Genomic DNA, 21170 nt, shown 5'->3' on the forward strand with positions numbered 1-21170 from the left:
ATTAGTTGCAAGAGGAAAACCAGCAATTTATACAGTGGAGAAACTGGGATCAAATTAACATCACTAATGAGAGACAAACAATATCATGCGCTTCCAAATGTGGTCTCGTGTAAAGAATATAACCTCACATATGTAATATTACAATCAGGAATACATAACCTGAATCTAATCATGAGGAAACATGAGATAAACCCAAAGTAGGGAAGATTCTGTAAAATAACTGCAACACACACACACACACACACACACACACACACACACCCCTAAGGGTGGTGACAATGTGTCAATTTGATTGTTGTAATCATTTCACAATGTATTATGTATATCAAATCATCATGCTGTATAACTTGAATAAACACAATTTTTGTCAACTATACCTAACACTGAAATGAACAAATGAACAAATGATAAATAATTGGCCTGCACTCTTCAAAAATCTCAATGTCACAAAAATACAAATGTGAGGAACTCTTCCATATTAAAGGAGATTAAAAAGATATGGTAACTAATATAGTATGTGATCCTGTACTAGATCTATATTGGAGGGAAAAAAATGTTAAATTAAGACATTACTGGAAAAATTGACAAATCTGAATATTGGGTGTAGATTAGATTTCATATAATATTGTATCAATGTTAAATATCCTTAATTTGATAAACATTCAAGAGGATACCCTGGTTCTTAAGAAATTCACTCTTTAGAAATAAGGGGTAAAAGAGCATAGTGTATGTAACCTATTTTAGAATGATTCATAAAATACAAATAATAGGCTCATTATTTATATATTTATACATATATATTATACATGATGAATAGTAAAACAAGTGTGGCAAAATGTTAAGAATTGGTGGATCTCAGTAAAGGACAATAGGAGTTCTCTATTATTCTTATAACTTTTCTGTAAGCTTAAAATTATTTCAAAATACAAAGTTAAAAAAAAAAAAAAAAGGGCAGGGCTTGGAGGCTCACGCCTGTACTCCTAGCACTTTGGGAAGCCGACGCGGGCAGATCACCTGACATCAGGAGTTCGAGACCAGCCTGGCCAACATGGTGAAACCCCGTCTCTACCAAAAATACAAAAATTAGCCAGGCGTGGTGGCGCGTACCTGTAAATCCCAGCTACCCGGGAGACTGAGGAAGGAGAATCGCTGGAACCCAGGAGATGGAGGCTGCAGTGAGCTGAGATAGAGTCACTGCACTCCAGCCTGGACGACAGTGAGAGACTCCGTCTCAAAAAAAAAGAAAAAGAAATATACACTAACATCGAGGAAAAGAGCTTTCATTTAATAACAGAGATCTAAGTTTGTGCGCTACTTCTGTTTGTCATATATCCTTCCTTAAGCATCACACTTTTCTCACCTGCAAAACACCATCCCAAACTTACAGAAGTCTCTTTTGGTCCATACAAATTATGTGTATGAGAGATCTCCTAACTGTAAGTTATTATACAAATGACATTATAATGTTAAATACTTAGGAGTTTACCAAAATAAAGAATGGAGTTCTTAAGGTACCGTACACACTTATTACAGTTATAACAAACTATAGAATAAGCGGTAGTGGTGTAAACGGTGTTCCTTAAAGGAGGGTAATGTTTTTTTCCCTGTTCCGTCAAGTCTTAAACGCTTGACATTTTAAAATAGTTTTAAACCCTTTCCGGAATTAGAAGTGGTATTTCGGACCGTGAAGTAACCCATCAGCTATAAGTGTCATCTTTAAGGCCTGCTCTTTTACCCGTCTTCAGGAGGTCTTCCGAGAGACGGCCCGCGACATACTCCCGCCCAAGCCCGAACTCTCCGCAGCGCTTCCGGCCCTTGGCCCAGAAGTCCGGAACCCTGGGCCGGCTGCAAAGGAGTGTCTGCCGCGCATGCGCGCTCCGACTCAGCCTTTCCGGAGTGAGCCTACTCGTTACGTCACCACCAGCCTCGCTCGGACTGCAACCGGCGGGAGTTTTTCAAAATGGGAGTGCATAGGCACCGCCCAGGCCTCGGAAGGTGTCAGGGAGAACTTTCCGCGGTTTTAGCGTCGTCGCCTAGAGCGGCGGTCTAGAGAGCCGAGCCTGATGGGCGCAAAGACCGGCTGGCTGCTTGGAGCGCTGCCTCGAAGGGACTGCGTGAAGGAAACTAATCCGGAGAACCCAGGCCAGGGCCTGGAAATATGGCGACCTGCATCGGGGAGAAGATCGAGGTGAAAAGACTAGGCAGTCTGCAGCGGGGCGGGTGGGAGTAGTTGTGGGATGACACGAGACCGCTGTGGGAAGGGGAGCGAACGAAGCTAACGGCTGCGGGGCGGGCACCGAGGTGCTTAGGGAGGGTCCCAACCGCCCAGGCCTCAGCTGTTTAGGGGCGGAGCGGCCCGCCCCGCGGAGACAGTAAGAGTAGGGGAGGCGGGACAGGTGAGTCCCTCGGCGCCTGGCAGTGTCCCCAGGCACCGCGGCTTTCTGTCAGCAATCCCGCCCGAGCTGCCGCGCTAGAGCAGGGCAGGGCTACCTCACACTTCTCCAAGGGGATGGCGGTTATCTCCGGCGGGAGCTGCGGCGGGATTCTGACCGGGCCCTCGGCTCCCAGGGGTTGGCTGGAGATGGGAGGAGGGCGCTTAGGCTGCACTGAGGTTGAGGAACCAGATCTCTAGGGTGTACCATCACCCTGAGCTTCCAGTCCAGCCTGGAAGCTCAGGGATCCCCGCACGGCGTCAACATGCCTTCCACCCTAGACACCTGCTGCATCGAGGTGTAATACCTGCCTGAATTTTGTCAAATTCCCCACTCGATCCATTTTATCTTCTTTTTCCATCCCCTTCCCATCTTCCTTTCTACTGTGAGTCATCACACATAATCTTTAATTTTAACTTTTAAGGATTTTAAAGTTGGAAATCTGCTTGGTAAAGGATCATTTGCTGGTGTCTACAGAGCTGAGTCCATTCACACTGGTTTGGAAGTTGCAATCAAAATGGTAAGAATAAACTAATCGACTTCTCTCCTGTACTTTGCCAGTAACTAGAGAGGTATCAGAGATGTAAGAAACTCCTTACCCACCAGCCTTTCCTTTGATTATGGTGTAAGGAACACTTTGCATAGGCAGAAGACAATAGTGCCAAGTCCAGCCGTTGAACTTAAGACTATTTTAGGAAAGCCTTGACCTTGCTTAAATAAGTTTTATCTTCATTAATGTTCAGTAGGCCTCATTTATGGTGTAATTATTCATACTTGGAGTAATTAGTAGAAATCAACTAACAAATAATTTGTAAGAGTTCATTGTGTATAATTCTGTGTTTTCCTGTAACAATACAAAATATTATTCCTGATTGTTAGAAGTCAGTCTAATAGGAGTAACATAAACATAAGCAAATTAAGAATCGTTTGTCAGCCGGGTGGGTGGCTCACGCCTGTAACCTTAACACTTTGGGAGGCTGAGGCAGGTGGATCGCCTGAGCTCAGGAGTTTGAAAACAACTGTGCAACATGGTGAAACCTCCTCTCTACCAAAAATACAACAATTAGCTGGTGCTGGGCACGGTGGCACATGCCTGTAATCCCAATACTTTGGGAGGCCGAGGCAGGTGGATCCCCTGAGGTCGGTAGTTCAAGACCAGCCTGACTAACATGGAGAAACCCCATCTCTACTAAAAATACCAAATTAGTCGGGTGTGGTGGCACACACCTGTAATCCCAGCTACTCTGGAGGCTGAGCAGGAGAATCGCTTGAATCTGGGAGGCAGAGGTGGTGAGCCGAGATCGCACCATTGCACTCCAGCCCAGGCAACAAGAGCAAAACTCTATCTCAAAAAAAAAAAAAATTAGCCGGGCGTGGCGGCACGTGCCTGTGGCCCCAGCTACTCGGGAGGCCGAGGTGGGAGGATTGCTTCCGCCTGGGAGGTTGAGGCTGCAGTGAACTGTGATCATGTCACTGCACTCCAGCCTAGGTGACAGAGTGAGACCCTGTCTTTAAAAAAAAAAAAAAAAATCATTTATCTAAACCACTTAGAAAAAGAAATGGATGTTTTGCTTTAAAATTTGCCTGAATTGGGATTTTTTTTTCTTACAGTTAGGCTGGTTGTGCTATTAGATTATTTAAATTGAGATAGGATATTAGAATTAATTGGGCAAACTTTTACCAAGCATCCTCTCTGCCGAGCACTCTGCTAGGTGCATGAGGAAAACAGATAACAGTAGGTTGACCACAAAGACATATAAAAGGACTTCAGTCTATTTTAAATTAAAGTATACTTTATTTTCAAAGTTCACTTTTAACCAGTTTACATTTGAAAGTCTGTCAACATTTAAACGTGTTATTTTTAGATAGATAAGAAAGCCATGTACAAAGCAGGAATGGTACAGAGAGTCCAAAATGAGGTGAAAATACATTGCCAATTGAAGCATCCTTCTATCTTGGAGGTAAGATACAAATTTTGTAGACGTGACCAAGGACAGTGAATTTTTGAATATTTTAATTTATTATGCCCTTTCACATTTCAGCTTTATAACTATTTTGAAGATAGCAATTATGTATATCTGGTATTAGAAATGTGCCATAATGGAGAAATGAACAGGTATCTAAAGAATAGAGTGAAACCCTTCTCAGAAAATGAAGGTAGGCGTCTGTTTTTGTTTGTTTTGTTTCGGTGGATAAAAGTTTTGCATTTTAAAGTGTAGTTTTGAGGAATATGCTATTTTGTAATGTATAGTAAAACTGTTTGAATTGTTACTTTCAGCTAGAAAAGATTTCCTCCGTCCCAAGCTGCTAATTCTTAAAACAATTCAATTATTACAGTAGTAAAGTAAGAAATTTGTTACCCTTCTGTCCTTAAAACATTTTAAATTAAATTATTGGTAGCAGTTTACTGTGTATTTTTTCAAATGTAGTAAGCTTTTTAGGATGCCATTGGTGACTATAAAGTAGTTCTAAATCAAGCACAAATAGCCATTGAAACTGTTTATTATAGAAAACATGAAACATGCAAGTAGTGTTCTATAATGAGTCCCCTGAACTTAACACTCAGCTTCCCAAACTAGTGACTCATGGTCATATTATTTCATGTTTACCGTTTTTACTACCCTGATTTTCCAAAGTATTTTGACGCAAATTATAGACATATTTTTAACTATAAATATTTCAAAATATAGATTTCTTTAAAAACATAGCCACAAAGTCATTATCACACCTAATAATTCTTTACTGTCAAATATATCTTCAGATTTCCTCAATTTCTCATGATTTTTTTGCAGTTCAAAGCAGAACCAAATAAGGTCTATACATTAACACAAATGATTGTTTTCAAGTTATCTTGCTCTGCTGAGATTACAGACAGGCTAACAGAAGTAGTTGCTGATAGGCTTGTACATCTGAATCTATATAAGCCATTTGGAAGACAATTTGGGCATAACATTAGAGTTACGGAAATATTTATATTCTTTGACTCAGGTTCCATTGTTGGATGTTTGTTGCAAAGAAATAATGCAAATTGAAAAAAAAAGATACTCATATTGATAATGACTACTGCATTTTTTTATAATACTTCATAAAAAAGGCCTTATTAGGCCAGGCGCAGTGGCTCACGCCTGTAATCCCAGCACTTTGGGAGGCTGAGGCAGGTAGATCACCTGAGGTCAGGAGTTCGAGACCAGCCTGGCCAACATGGTGAAACCCTGTCTCTAATAAAAATGCAAAAATTAGTCGGGCATGGTGGCTCATGCCTGTAATCCCAGCTACTTGAGAGGCTGAGGTGGATGGATCACAAGGTCCGGAGATCAAGACCATCCTGGCCGACATGGTGAAACTCCGTCTCTACTGAAAATACAAAAAAATTAGCTGGGTGTGGTGGTACTCTCCTGTAATCCCAGCTACTCGGGAAGCTGAGGCAGGAGAATTGCTTGAACCCTGGAGGCGGAGATTGCAGTGAGCTGAGATTGTGCCACTTGCCTGGTGACAGCAAGACTCCGTCCTAAAAAAAAAAAAAAACTTACAAACTGAGTACTTGGGAGAGTTTGGGGGACATCGATGGAACTTTAGCGTTTTCTTTTTTTTAACAATTAGAATATATGTATGAAATGTTTGTGCAATTGTTTTTCTTTTTTTTTTTTTTTTTTTTTTTAATTTGAGACAGAGTCCTGCTCTGTCGCCCAGGCTGGAGTGCAGTAGCGCTATCTTGGCTCACTGCAAGCTCCGCCTCCCGTGTTCATGCCATTCTCCTGCCTCAGCCTCCTGAGTAGCTGGGACTGCAGGCACCTACCACAACACCCAGCTAATTTTTCTGTATTTTTTGTAGAGATGGAGTTTCACTGTGTTAGCCAGAATGGTCTCGATCTCCTGACCTCGTGATCTGCCCGTCTTGGCCTCCCAAAGTGCTGGGATTACAGGCGTGAGCCACCATGCCTGGCCCAGTGTGCAACTGTTTTTCTTAATTGCCGTGGTTATCCTAATGACTCTTAATTGCTAAAAAAATTAAGCTTCTCTTAACTGCATGTAAAACACTCATCAGTTGGAAAGAACAAAGATTAAAAGTTTTGCCTAGTTTTCTTAAAGGTTGATATGATATCTTTAGAGTGGTGTGATGGTACCACTCTGGTAATTGCTGGTAATTAAAGTGACTGGTAAATCTAAGCTCCAAGCCAGTGTTCTACTACAATGCTGGAATATTGTAGTAGAACATTTACCTGGGTTTCATGTTGTATACTAAATACTAGATGCTGAATCTTCCAGAGTTTCTACATTGTAAATTCTCTTTTTTTAAATCCTAACAGCTCGACACTTCATGCACCAGATCATTACAGGGATGTTGTATCTTCATTCTCATGGTATACTACACCGGGACCTCACACTTTCTAACCTCTTACTTACTCGTAATATGAACATCAAGATTGCTGATTTTGGGCTGGCAACTCAGTTGAAAATGCCACATGAAAAGCACTATACATTATGTGGAACTCCTAACTACATTTCACCGGAAATTGCCACTCGAAGTGCACATGGCCTTGAATCTGATGTTTGGTCCCTGGGCTGTATGTTTTATACATTACTTATCGGGAGACCACCCTTTGACACTGACACAGTCAAGAACACATTAAATAAAGTAGTATTGGCAGATTATGAAATGCCAACTTTTTTGTCAATAGAGGCCAAGGACCTTATTCACCAGTTACTTCGTAGAAATCCAGCAGATCGTTTAAGTCTGTCTTCAGTATTGGACCATCCTTTTATGTCCCAAAATTCTTCAACGAAAAGTAAAGATTTAGGAACTGTGGAAGACTCAATTGATAGTGGGCATGCCACAATTTCTACTGCAATTACAGCTTCTTCCAGTACCAGTATAAGTGGTAGTTTATTTGACAAAAGAAGACTTTTGATTGGTCAGCCACTCCCAAATAAAATGACTGTATTTCCAAAGAATAAAAGTTCAAAAGATTTTTCTTCTTCAGGAGATGGAAGCAGTTTTTATACTCAGTGGGGAAATCAAGAAACCAGTAATAGTGGAAGGGGAAGAGTAATTCAAGATGCAGAAGAAAGGCCACATTCTCGATACCTTCGTAGAGCTTATTCCTCTGATAGATCTGGCACTTCTAATAGTCAATCTCGAGCAAAAACATATACAATGGAACGATGTCACTCAGCAGAAATGCTTTCAATGTCCAAAAGATTAGGAGGAGGTGAAAATGAAGAGAGATACTCACCCACAAACAACAATGCCAACATTTTTAACTTCTTTAGAGAAAAGACATCCAGTAGTTCTGGATCTTTTGAAAGACCTGATAACAATCAAGCACTGTAAGAATAACTCTATCAGAGACATTTTGGTTTTTGGTAACATTATACTAGTATAAATATGAAGCTGCATCTAAGCGGGGGGTTACCAGGGAAATGAATGTCTTAAAAAAAAAAAAAAAAAAACACTCATATGGATTTTGACCTATGGTTAACAGTCTTAAAAGGAGTGTGTGTGTTCATGAATGTGTTTATAAAATTGTTTAATATTTGGAAATTCTTAGTCTTATTTTTTAATTTTATATGGAGTGAGTCTCCAGTGCAAAGTATCATATATATTAGTCATGCCTTACCCCCAAAGTACTTTAATAATAACTGTATACATAGATAGAAAAGCTGAGCCTGAGTGTTCATAACACTGACTGCTTCCAACATGAAAACTAATTTTTAGTGACTGTAGTGTGTGATTTTTTCTTTTTCTGTTCATTTTATGATTTTTATGCTTAAATTATAAGAGGGCAGTAGCCATATAGAAATGCTGTCAAAGTGCCCTGGGCATTTTGGCATGGGAGTTTAGCTTTTTAGAGACAGCATAGTTATGCCAATATTGTTTTCTATAGTTATTCTAAAATGTTCAGGTATTCAAATCAGAAGAAATCCTTTTCTAATATTTTTACCTTAAAAAGTTACCTGATAATTTTTTATTAGCTTATGAGATTTTTTTGTTTGTTTATATAGCTCCAGTCATCTTTGTCCAGGAAAAACTCCTTTTCCATTTGCAGACCCGACACCTCAGACTGAAACGGTACAACAGTGGTTTGGGAATCTGCAAATAAATGGTGAGTTTTTAATGGAGTATTTAATCAAGAATTAATTACTTGGACACTTACCAAGCATTGCAGTGTTGTATATGAGATTTTTAAAGAAAATCATTTTCTTGCTTGGTGCAGTAGTTCATGTCTGTAATCCCAACACTTGCGAGGCCAAGGCAGGTGGATTGCTGAGGCCAGGAGTTCAAGACCAGTTTGGGCACATAAAAAGACCCTGTATCTACAAAAAATAAAAAATCAGTTGAGTGTAGTGGCATGTACCTGTAGTGCCAGCTACTTGAGAAGCTAAGCCAGGAGGATTGCCTGAGCCCAGGAGTTCAAGGCTGCAGTGAGCTATGATCACACTGCACTCCAGCCTGTGTGACAAGAGACAGAGACCCTGTCTCAAAAAAAAAAAAAAGCATTGGCCAGGTGTGGTGGCTGATGCCTGTAATCCTAGCACTTTGGGAGGCCAAGCCAGGCAGATCACTTGAGGTCAGGCGTTCAAGACCAGCCTGGCCAACCTGGTGAAATCCCGTATCTGCTAAAAATACAAAAATTAGCTGGACCTGGTGGCACACACCTGTAATCCCACCTACTTGGATGGCTGAGGCACAAGAATCACTTGAACCCAGGAGACAGAGGTTGCAGTGAGCTGAGATCACGCCACTGCACTCCAGCCTGGGTGATAGAGCGAGACTCTGTCTCAGAAGAAAAAAAAAGCACTTTCAGTATGTCTCAATAAAGCTGTCTTACAATGTTTGAATATTTGCTATAAGTCAGCCACTGTCCTTAATGTTTAACATATATTAAGTTCTCACAAACATGAGGAAGATACTGTTATTATCTCCTTACAGATGAGGAAACTGGGTACACGGCTCAATTTGCCCGAGCTATGTGACCATTCAGTAGAGGAGCCAGGGTTCGAACATAAGTAGTCTGGCTCAGAGACTTTATTCTTAACCCCTGCTCTTACAGCCACTCTATAATCAGCACCTTCTATCAGTGCCCATAAAATAATCAAAAGATGATTGACCTTATTTTTAAATGGAAGCTGATAAGGACATTATAGGGTACCAGTGGGACCTCACACTAAAGTACAGAGCTACTAAAACCTAAACATTTTTAAACAGCTGTCATCCAAGTCATTATGTTGTTTATAACACAGAGTTTGAAGGTTAAATAATGAACATGACAGATTCACAGAAGGTGAACTGGGAAATAATGATGGAAAAAAGAATAAAAAAGACATATGGAAGGGAGGAGATGATTTTTTACCAAGTATCGTATTACCTCATAGACAAAAAGCAAATAACACAGCTGTAATTTAAGCAGAGAGTTGTATGTTATCTTGAGTCTATTCTTCTTTTCTTTTTTTTAATGTATATTATTCTCAGAAGCCCAAAAGGAAATTAATCTTTTGTCCTAATTGGAGATAATTCAGGTTTGTTTTTTAAACTATAAAACTGCCACATACTTAATTTTTCACATCTGTTGTGTTTACAGATACTTATATTTAGTAACACAGACTTGTCTGAGATGGAGAAATAACCTTGTTTATAATAATCCAGTAGTGCTCCTGCAATGTTTCAGTATATTATTTGATACAAAATACTTTCTGTCATAATGAGAGTGGGGGGAAAGCACTAAAAAGTCATTTAAGAAAAAAATTGTAATTCAAATTTTTAGAGTTTAGCATTGAAAAATTGCCTTACCAAGTTTTATATAATCTAATCATTTGAAGCCTTTAAAAGATGCTGTTCTGTATGTGAACTTTAAAACCATACAAAATAAAAATTGGTAAAATTAATGACTTTTTTTAAAAATGTGTGTGCAAGTACAGTTGTAATGTTAAATACGACTGTTAAAGCTGTTCATATAGTGTTTTTGCTTTTAGTTGCATATTTTCATTAATTACAAGTATTTCTAAGTAAAGATGGGCTAGACAGTTCTTAGCTTAAAGAGAGTAAATTTATATATTTTTCTCGTGTAGAATGATTACTTGGGAACTCAAATCTGCTTTTGTTGGAGCATTGGCGATTGCATGCTTTAGGATTAATAGGTGACCATATAGTGACTGGTTTTTGCCTTAATTGAAAAATTAATTTTATGTTAATATCTTTTGTGTCTTAGTCTTAGGAATACTAAAGATATTTCTTCACAATCTGGTTTAAAATGTTCTTTCAAAGTCATGTCTTAAACTGCTTGTTTGTTAGAAAATTATGAGCTCTTATTTTGTTTTTTTTACTAGATTTCTTTTGTTTAAAAAATGCTATTATAATCAGAGTGACATTGTTTTGGGTCAACTTGAGTTTTTAGTTATTTACTAAATTGCTTCATTCTATGTATATTACAGCTCATTTAAGAAAAACTACTGGATATGACAGCATCAGCCCAAACCAGGATTTCCAGGGCCATCCAGATTTGCAGAAGGACACATCAAAAAATGCCTGGACTGATACAAAAGTCAAAAAGAACTCTGATGCTTCTGATAATGCACATTCTGTAAAACAGCCAAATACCGTGAAATATATGACTGCACTTCACAGTAAACCTGAGATAATCCAACAAGAATGTGTTTTTGGCTCAGATCCTCTTTCTGAACAGAGCAAAACTAGGGGTATGGAGCCACCATTGGGTTATCAGAATCATACATTAAGAAGCATTACATCTCCGTTGGTTGCTCACAGGTTAAAACCAATCAGACAGAAAACAAAAAAGGCTGTGGTATGTCTGTTATTTTCCTAAGTTACTACATAACATTTTACTTGAGAATACAATTCTTGAAAACATATTTTTTAGTCCTCTGTAATGTCCTTGTACTTTGGGGTGTATACATGATCAACTTTATTAAAGAGAAAAGAGACTGGGTGTTTATGGAAAAACAGCTCTTGTTTCCCTGTCTTCTTAAGAATAGTGAATTGATACTGATACGTTTTGAATTTTAAATTATTAATTTCAAGTAGATTTGAATGAAAAACATTTTAAAATAATACTGGCTCTATGCTGGGTTAAGGATTATTTTGTTCACAATTCCAGTCAGTGAGCTAATATTATCCTTTTGCTTCTATTTTTATTGTTTCTAAATTTAATCCCATCTCAATTTTTAAAAAACTGGAAAATACAACTTTTATTTTTTTAGCATCTGGAACTAAAGAAAAGGCATATGCACATTTAAGTTTAGAGTTTAAAAATTATTGTATGTGAACTGAGAATGCTGTTTGATTTTTTAATTTTATCTTTATCCTGTTCTTTGTTCACATTTTACTTCCCATTTCATCCTTGCCTTTGTTTGGCTTGCTATTATCTTTTCAAAGTCCTTATTCTCCACCCTACCTTCTGTTTGCTTTCTGCTCATTGATTATCATTTGACACTTCATTATACATTCTTACCCTTGCACCATATGGTTCACAGTTGTGCTCAAATATACCTCTGATCTGGACTGTTAGAGTGAAGCAGCTATTTGATTTTGACTTCAATATTTGTTTCTGCCATGGTTAAGTACTCCTAAGTATTATGTATGTCAGAGCTGTTCTAGTAAACAAAATAATCATTACTGATTTTTTGGGTTTTTTTTTTTAGGTGAGCATACTTGATTCAGAGGAGGTGTGTGTGGAGCTTCTAAAGGAGTATGCTTCTCAAGAATATGTGAAAGAAGTTCTTCAGATATCTAGTGATGGAAATATGGTAATGTGTAGTTACTTTATTACCTTGCAACTTCAAATTATCGTTTAAACACATTTAGCATTCTAATTCATTTTATAATGATAAGGTTTTTTTTAAATCAGTTTCCTGGTATGATAGTGTCTCTGGAATTCAAAAATTGAAATAGCATATTAAACATATTTAAATAAATTGGTGCAGTGTTAAAAATAATTATATCTGGTAAGAAAATCTAAACTTTTGGTTTAAGTTAAAAAACAAAAAAATTACTTTTACAGAATATTTAACATTTTTCTATAAAATAATATTTAATGTTACATTTAAACACTTTTTATATGTTTTAGCAAAATATAGTACTGGAACTTAATGTCATGTAATTAGAATTTTTAAAAAATCTTTTGGCAGATCACTATTTATTATCCAAATGATGGAAGAGGTTTTCCTCTTGCTGATAGACCACCCTCACCTACTGACAACATCAGTAGGTACAGCTTTGACAATTTACCAGGTATGTGAATTTACTAGGGAGTAAATTTTGATAGTAGATTTATATGTATATGTGTATAAACTCCATATATAGATATAATAAATTATAAATAGCTTCAGTCAAACTTAAGGTCATATATTCTTGTACTTTGTTTCTGGTGAGAGTTGTATGCCTTTAATGCAATGTTTATTGTTAATATTCTGTGTTATAATGGTACTGTAAGTAAAAACTAACGCTAGAACATTAGTCATATGTCTCACAAATGTAATTTGTATACTTGTTTAGAATGTGGCTATAGTTGTTTTAAAAAAATTTCAACATTGTGCTTGCTTCAGAGCACATATACTAAAGTTGGAATGTTACAGAGAACATGGCCCCCGTGACTCACAAATTTATGAAGCCTTCTGTATTTAAAGAATAATTCACCATGTATGTGGCTTTTGACCTTTGAAATCACTGCTGCTACATAAGTGATTATTTATAATTATAGTTAACCAAATTTGACTCCCAGTTTGGTTTCTGAATATTATGGACTAGGGACATAAGTACTGAATAGTAAGACTTCATTGAGGTTACTCTTAGAAAAGAATAAGAAAATCTGTCTAATGTAACCCTATTAGAAATCACAATAAATAGATAAAACTATATGTCAGGTCAACACTTTCTTTCCTAATGTTAAGTTGTTTTTTTTTTTTTTTCCTTAGAAAAATACTGGCGAAAATATCAGTACGCTTCCAGGTTTGTACAGCTTGTAAGATCTAAGTCTCCCAAAATCACTTATTTTACAAGATACGCTAAATGCATTTTGATGGAGAATTCTCCTGGTGCTGATTTTGAGGTTTGGTTTTATGATGGTAAGTACCATTTGGAAATGGTAATTTGTTCCTTTAGTTTATAATTTAGTAGTTATGTATATGTGGGTTTTTAAAATTCAACACAGCCAGTTTTAAAGATGTATATGTGTATAACTATACATATAAATTGCACATCAGAGTATACATGTCAGATCATATTAACCAAAATTTATCGAGCCTTCCTTTAAACAATTATCCTATAATATGTATATTGGTCCTCTTTTCCTACTTAGCTCCGGTTTACATCTAGGCTGATGGTATAAAAATCACATGAAATGAGCGATGTCCTATTTATTATTAGAAATCTTAAATGGACATATACCAAATTATCAGAATTATAAATGTAGCAAAAAGGATAGGGTTGAGTCTAAATCTATTCTGTAAAGATGAATGTTCTTATTTTCTAAATCTATTCTATAAAAATGAACTATTTTTTAATCTATAAAGCTCCTTTAAGGGACACAAAGCATTCATATCACACAGTACACATATAATTATAGCTATCCTTCAGTTATGTTTTTGTATGAATATAGTGATTTTTTAAAATATAGAAGTATCAGGCTTAAACCAGATATATGTTGGGAAAAATATGGATGGCCTATATTTATTGAATACTTTGATAGTCTCATTTTATTAATAGTCAATAAATGAATAAAAACGATACCTTGATCTAGGTGCCATTATATACTGGTATGATAATAAATATAAATCTAGGAATATTTTTAAAAAGGATAAGAAAACAGTTTCCTGATTTTTTTTTTTTTTTTTTTTTTTAGGGGTAAAAATACACAAAACAGAAGATTTCATTCAGGTGATTGAAAAGACAGGGAGGTCTTACACTTTAAAAAGTGAAAGTGAAGTTAATAGCTTGAAAGAGGAGATGAAAATGTATATGGACCATGCTAATGAGGTACATACCTAATTATAGGTTTTTCATACCAATTAATAACGATTACAAATGACATAGGTGAAACAATGACGGAAGCACTCTTTTTTTGAAATAGGGTCATCGTATTTGTTTAGCACTGGAATCCATAATTTCAGAAGAGGAAAGGAAAACTAGGAGTGCTCCCTTTTTCCCAATAATCATAGGAAGGTAAATGTCTGAAAATTTTAAACATGTGGCTAAAATGTTTTAAAAGTTTGGTGTTTATATTATAAACATTCTTTAGTTTTCTGTGAATTGAAAGCTTCAAGGGAATATATTTGGACTTTTCTCCTTCAGAAAACCTGGTAGTACTAGTTCACCTAAGGCCTTATCACCTCCTCCTCCTGTGGATTCAGATTACCCAACGAGAGATAGAGCATCTTTCAATAGAATGGTCATGCATAGTGCTGCTTCTCCATCAAAGGCACCAATCCTTAATCCCTCTGTAAGTAAATATATGTCACTTCTATACTTTAAACCTTTCAATGATTGCCTGATGCCCTTCATATAAAATAGTTTATTGTGGCCGGGCGCGGTGGCTCAAGCCTGTAATCCCAGCACTTTGGGAGGCCGAGACGGGTAGATCACAAGGTCAGGAGATCGAGACCATCCTGGCCAACACGGTGAAACCCCGTCTCTACTAAAAAATACAAAAAACTAGCCGGGCGAGGTGGCGGGCGCCTGTAATCCCAGCTACTCGGAGGCTGAGGCAGGAGAATGGTGTAAACCCGGGAGGCGGAGCTTGCAGTGAGCTGAGATCTGGCCACTGCACTCCAGCCTGGGTGACAGAGCGAGACTCCATCTCAAACAAAAAAAAAAAAAAATAGTTTATTGTGACTTTACTATCATCTACGTACTTTTCCAGCCTCATCCTGAGCCACTTTATCCTATACTATCTATGTTTGAGCCTCAAAGGCCTTCTTTCAGTTCTTTAAACAAGTCAAAGGGCCTTTTCACATGCTGTTCACTTGACCTGGAACTCTTTTCCCCAAACACTTAACTTTGTATGCCTAAGTCTTATTTTTCAAGTCTCTGTTTAAATGTTACCTCAATGAGCCCTAATCTTAGCCCTCTCGGAAAAGCTAAATGTATTAATATATACATATATAGTTGTTTTATTTTTACTAGTAAAATATCATTAACTGCCTAAATGCTCATGATAGACTCATGGTTAAATTTATTATATATTTAATGAACATGGCGATGAAGATTATATAGCAGTGTAGAAAAATGCAACATTAAAGAAACAGGTGTGTATGTTTGTGTGTACTCACACACATGCACAAAAAGAACATGCCATGGGATAAAAAGATGAAAGAAATCCACCAAAATGAAAACAGCAATTCTGCAGGGGCGTGGGGGATTCTTTTCTGTATTTTTCTAATTTCCAATAATGTAGTTATATTTTCATTAAAACATTTTTATTTTTAAAAAAGTAAGCTAATGAAAAATCCCATAATTGTCTGCTTTTGCTGAATTTGGCTTATAAAAATGCTGAGGAATAATATCTTCCTGTCTTTTATTCTTTGTAGATGGTTACAAATGAAGGACTTGGTCTTACAACTACAGCTTCTGGAACAGACATCTCTTCTAATAGTCTAAAAGATTGTCTTCCTAAATCAGCACAACTTTTGAAATCTGTTTTTGTGAAAAATGTTGGTTGGGCTACACAGGTGAGAAGTTTCTAGTACAGTGCATTTTCTTGTTATGAATTTCTTTTCATTTTCACACTGATAAGACAGTTACCAAAAAATACAAATCATTGTAATGCCATCTTTTTACAAGGAAGTTTGGTACCTTTTTACATTAGTTATATCATGAAAAATGTTAACTTCTTAAATTTGGGTTCAGTTGGAAGACTCCAGACATTGCTGATAACAGGTTGTCTGCTAGGGCTTGGGTGACCTACTTTTGCCATTTGTTTTTAAATTAGAGGTCATGATAATGACTAATTGTGAAGAGTAGAGTGTGATATCTGTGACGTTTTAGGTTTTGGAAATTATTTGTAATCAATATTAGTAGAGTAACTTCTGTTTTTTTTTTGAGATGGAGTCTCACACTCTCGCCCAGGCTGGAATACAGTGGCGCAATCTCAGCTCACTGCAAGCTCCGCCTCCTGGGTTCACGCCATTCTCCTGCCTCAGCCTCCCGAGTAGTTGAAACTACAGGCACCCACCACCATGCCCAGCTAATTTTTTGTATTTTTAGTAGAGACGGAGTTTCACCATGTTAGCCAGGATGGTCTCAATCTCCTGACCTTGTGATCTGCCCGCCTCAGCCTCCCAAAGTGCTGGGATTACAGGCATGAGCCACTGCACCCAGCCAGTAGAGTAACTTTCATTTGGCAAAAGAAGAAAAGGATTTTTCCATTAAAAGTCAAGTGAAAGCCAGGTGTGATGTCATGTGCCTATAGTCCCAATTACTCAAGAATCTGAGGTGGGAGGGTCATTGGAGTCCAGGAGTTTGAGGCCAGCCTGGGCAACAAAGCAAGACCCCATCTCTTTTAAAAGTGAAGTCAGTATTGAGTTTCAAACTTATAGAATTTTATGTACTTGTGAACCTATATGTGTATATTATCTAAAATCTTGAAACTTGGAGACTTCTGAGCCTGACACATGTACTTTTACTTAACAGTGAAGTAAAATGCAACCTAGTACTTTATGGGGGTAGGTAACATTTGTTGGACACCTGCTTTGTGGTACCTACCATGTTTTTCACATACATTGTCTAGTTTATCCCCCAAAATAACCTAGTAAAGGTGATGTATCTCCTTTTATAGATAGTAAAATTATGCTTCATAATGGTAGATTAACTTGCACAATCCTGTACTATAGTCTTAAGTTGGCAGAGTCTAGATGTAAGCCTAGGTCGGTTTGATTTGGCGTCCATGTACTATGCACTTGTCCATTTTGAGTGACACATTGTGACTATTAATGACTAAAGAAGAAGTTTCAGAGGCTAAAATGTAATATTCTCAGGCCAGGAAAGAAATTCTCATGGCTTAAGGACAAAGAAAATGTTGCTTTTATTTCCTAAATCTCTTCTTGTTAAATACTAAATATTTCTTGTGGGGGGAAAAAACCAACAACCAAGAAATCCTAGTGGAAATCAATGGGAAACAGGATTCACTTATAATAATTTTAATATTATAATATCTTAGCTATTAAAGGAATAACCTGAAAAAGACATGAATATTCTCAGTGCTACTGCCATCATAGCCCCAAATTTGTAGTCACTTAGAGAGTTTTTTTTTTTTTAACTGTGGAAAACCTGTTAAATATGTTAAATATTAATACAGAACCACAAACCCTCTCCTGTATAGTAATTTTGTATGCTGCTACTGCTGCTTTTTTTTTTTTTTTTTTTTGTTCTATGCCTCTTCTTACCCATGCTTACTATTTTTCTAGTTAACTAGTGGAGCTGTGTGGGTTCAGTTTAATGATGGGTCCCAGTTGGTCGTGCAGGCAGGAGTGTCTTCTATCAGTTATACCTCATCAAATGGCCAAACAACTAGGTAAGTTCTTAAAATACTGGTTGAGATTCAGCCGTTTGCTATAATTTCTCTTTCTCTATGTGTTGAAATAGATGATTTCATAAAGATACTTCTTTCATTTTGACAATGATCGTGTGATTCTTTAAACTGTTAATTATTCTTAGCAGTTCATATAGTCATTAATGCATATTTTATGATTATCTATATTAACGCAGGGCAACTGGTATGAGTAATCCACTCTAACAGGCTGGGTTCCTTGTAGCCTTACTGTTATAGCGTAACTCGATGGCCCTTTTCAGAAGTAAGAGACTTCTAATTCTAGGTTCAAATAATATACCACACCTGTTTACTTAAAAGAACAGAAAAAAGAAATCTTTATTTTAAGATATAACCTGCTTATTTTTCCCAAATGAAAGGCTATATCCCCAATCTAATGTAAAGTGATTAATGTTTGAAAGACTTTTTTGAATGTGTATATTCATTCTATATGAAAATGTGTGTCAGGCACCAAGCCAAAAATAAGAAATCTGGCAATGCGAAAAAAAAGGAGTTGTTTGCTTTCCTCATTTAAATAAGAACTTGCTAAAAATAGGGTACTGACGATGCCAATGCAGATGTGCTCTTTTATGAGAACTGCTTATTGTAATGGAAGTACTTGAGACAAATATGTGTAGATACCTGCCAACTGCATTTTTGTATTAAATTTAGATAATGCAGTGCCATCACTTAAATAACTATGTTTCAAGTGAGAGGCTTTTTCAAAAGCTCTTTGAGGTGCTCCAGAAAGTGGAAGGATGCAGATGCAAAGTGGGTAAAACCCTTGTTCCCAGGATACATGTTGACATTTTATTTGGTATGGTCATTTGGAAATTGCTAACATTTAAATAGAAATATATTCATAATGTGTTTAGCTTGATATCTTTCTGTATAATTAGGGCTTTTTTTTTTTTGAGACAGTCTCGCTCTGTTGCCCAGGCTGGAGTCAGTGGTGTGACTTGGCTCACTGCAACCTCCGCCTGCTGGGTTCAAGCAATTCTCCTGCCTCAGCCTCCCAAGTAGCTCAGATTACAGGCATACACCACCACGCCCAGCTAATTTTGTATTTTCAGTGAAGACAGGGTTTCCACATTTTGGCCAGGCTGGTCTCAAACTGCTGACCTCGTGATCCTCACACTTTGGCCTCCCAAAGTGCTGGGATTACAGACGTTAGCCACTACGCCTGTCTGGGGCCTTTTAAATTTAATGAGGAATCCAGATATTTGGCTTGCTTTTGAAATGATGAAGCCAGTTCAAGTTTGTCTAATTTTTCTTCTGTTATTTAAATATATTTAGAAAATGGTCTGTTTTAAAAGAAAAGAAACTGTGTATGCTTCACTTGATTTAGGTATCTAATAAATAATTGTTATAATTTTTCTATGGTGCCTCTTGTTATTGAAGAATTACTGAAAAATATAATGTGCTTTTTGGGACTCTCAGAACCAAGTAATTCAGTTATGATTTTGTATTTTTTTTCTTTTGCTTCACTTAGGTATGGAGAAAATGAAAAATTACCAGAACACATCAAACAGAAATTACAGTGTCTGTCTTCCATCCTTTTGATGTTTTCTAATCCGACTTCTAATTTTCATTGATTAAAACTCCTTTCAGACATATAAATTTAATAAATAACTTTTTTGTTGGCTTTCAAGTAAAGTGATTTTTTTAAATCTAATATAAAGTCTTCAGAAAGCCTTTCTATGAAAGAATTTTAACCTATAATGTAAAGGATGTATTCTGAAAGAACAAAGCAGAATGAAACTTGAATCACTTACTAAATATAGTGGGTATAAAACAGAATACCTGACTTTGCTCTTAGACCTTAACTCCCAAACTTACTATGTTCATATATTTGTATTGAACAATCTTTTAAGAGCAAAAATGTAAATGATGTGTGGTTTATTTGTGCTTTTATTGTTTTCCCTGCGTCTCAGACATGTTGAGAATCATGGACAAAACCTGCTGGAATTTTGGAATTTTTGAACATGTAAATAATGTATATTTATGTTATAAGTAACATATGTAAACATGTATATTTGTTTTATATTTATTTTTGTAGCACCAGTGTGTCTTATGAAACATTTTTGCAAATGCATTTTATAAAAAAAAATAAATATAGTGATAAGTTACATTATCTTTTGATTCATTTATTAAATACTTATTTTAAAATAACTTACCAGCAAACTCACTTTTTAAATTTTGTTGCCTGTTGAGGAGTCAATTAAATTTTAAATATTAATTTTGCAAATTTTAAATACATTGTTTCTCTATTATCTGAAAATCTTGGTATATTTTAATGAATTTTTTTTAGTTATACGTTAAGTTCTGGATTACATGTGCAGAACGTGCAGTTTTGTTACATAGGTATACATATACCGTGGTAGTTTGCTGCACCCATCAACCCGTTACCTACATTGGGTATTTCTTCTAATGTTATCCCTCCCCTAGCCTCCCATCCCCCTCAGGCCCCGGTGTGTAATGCTCCCCTTCCTAGGTCCATGTGTTTTTTTGTTTTGTTTTTATTTGTTTTGTTTGAGACAGAGTCTCATTCTGTTGCCCAGGCTGGAGTGCAATGGCACTATCTCATCTCACTGCAACCTCTGCCTCCCAGGCTTCAAGCGATTCTCCTGCCTCAGCCTCCCAAGTAGCTGGGATTACAGGTGCATGCCACCATGCCCAGCTAATTTTTGTATTTTTAGTAGAGATGGGGTTTTGCCATGTTGGCCAGGCTGGTCTTGAACTCCTGACCTCAGGTGATCTGCCCACCTTGTCCTCCCAAAGTACTGGGATTACAGGCATGAGCCACCACGCCCAGCCCCATGTGTTCTTATTGTTCGACTCCCACTTATGAATGAGAACATGCAGTGTTTGGTTTTCTAATCTTGTGATAGTTTGCTGAGAATGATGGTTTCTAGTTTCATCCATGTCCCTGCAAAGGACATGAACTCATCCTTTTTTATGGCTGCATAGTATTCCATGGTGTATATGTGCCACATTTTCTTAATCCAGTCTATCACTGATGGGCATTTGGGTTGGTTCCAAGTCTTTGCTATTATGAATAGTGCTGCAATAAATATACGTGTGCATGTGTCTTTATCATAGGAAGATGTATAGTGCTTTAGTTATATGCCCAGTAACGGGATTGCTGGGTCAAATGGTATTTCTAGTTCTAGATCCTCGAGGAATCTCCACACTGTCTTCC

General features: G+C 36.9%; 1 protein-coding gene across 2 annotated transcripts; it reads left to right on the forward strand.

Moving 5' to 3' along the window:
- Positions 1–1916: 1916 nt before the first annotated feature.
- On the forward strand, positions 1917–20097 carry PLK4 (polo like kinase 4). 2 transcript variants are annotated; one of them, XM_007999758.3, is made up of 16 exons: positions 1917–2188; positions 2857–2952; positions 4298–4393; positions 4475–4589; positions 6740–7760; positions 8436–8536; positions 10863–11233; positions 12090–12194; positions 12576–12678; positions 13362–13511; positions 14288–14421; positions 14516–14607; positions 14737–14884; positions 15972–16112; positions 17847–17953; positions 19461–20097. In XM_007999758.3, the coding sequence occupies exons 1-16, from the start codon at positions 2159–2161 to the stop codon at positions 19561–19563; spliced, it is 2913 nt and encodes a 970-aa protein (XP_007997949.3). In that variant the 5' UTR covers positions 1917–2158; the 3' UTR covers positions 19564–20097. The 2 variants fall into 2 exon arrangements, with proteins under 2 accessions (XP_007997949.3, XP_007997950.3); XM_007999759.3 differs by lacking the exon at positions 1917–2188 and having other exon boundaries at positions 2864–2952; positions 4302–4393.
- Positions 20098–21170: the final 1073 nt, after the last annotated feature.

This window comes from Chlorocebus sabaeus, chromosome 7 (genome assembly GCF_047675955.1).
Source record: "Chlorocebus sabaeus isolate Y175 chromosome 7, mChlSab1.0.hap1, whole genome shotgun sequence".
Lineage (NCBI taxonomy): Eukaryota > Metazoa > Chordata > Mammalia > Primates > Cercopithecidae > Chlorocebus > Chlorocebus sabaeus.

Bases quoted from the DNA above. Each gene is read 5' to 3' on its own strand.
- PLK4 (XM_007999758.3), top strand. From the start codon at position 2,159: ATGGCGACCTGCATCGGGGAGAAGATCGAG. The intron at 4,590-6,739 runs GTAGGCGTCTGT...AAATCCTAACAG, and splicing joins ACCCTTCTCAGAAAATGAAG to CTCGACACTTCATGCACCAG. The intron at 16,113-17,846 runs GTGAGAAGTTTC...CTATTTTTCTAG, and splicing joins ATGTTGGTTGGGCTACACAG to TTAACTAGTGGAGCTGTGTG.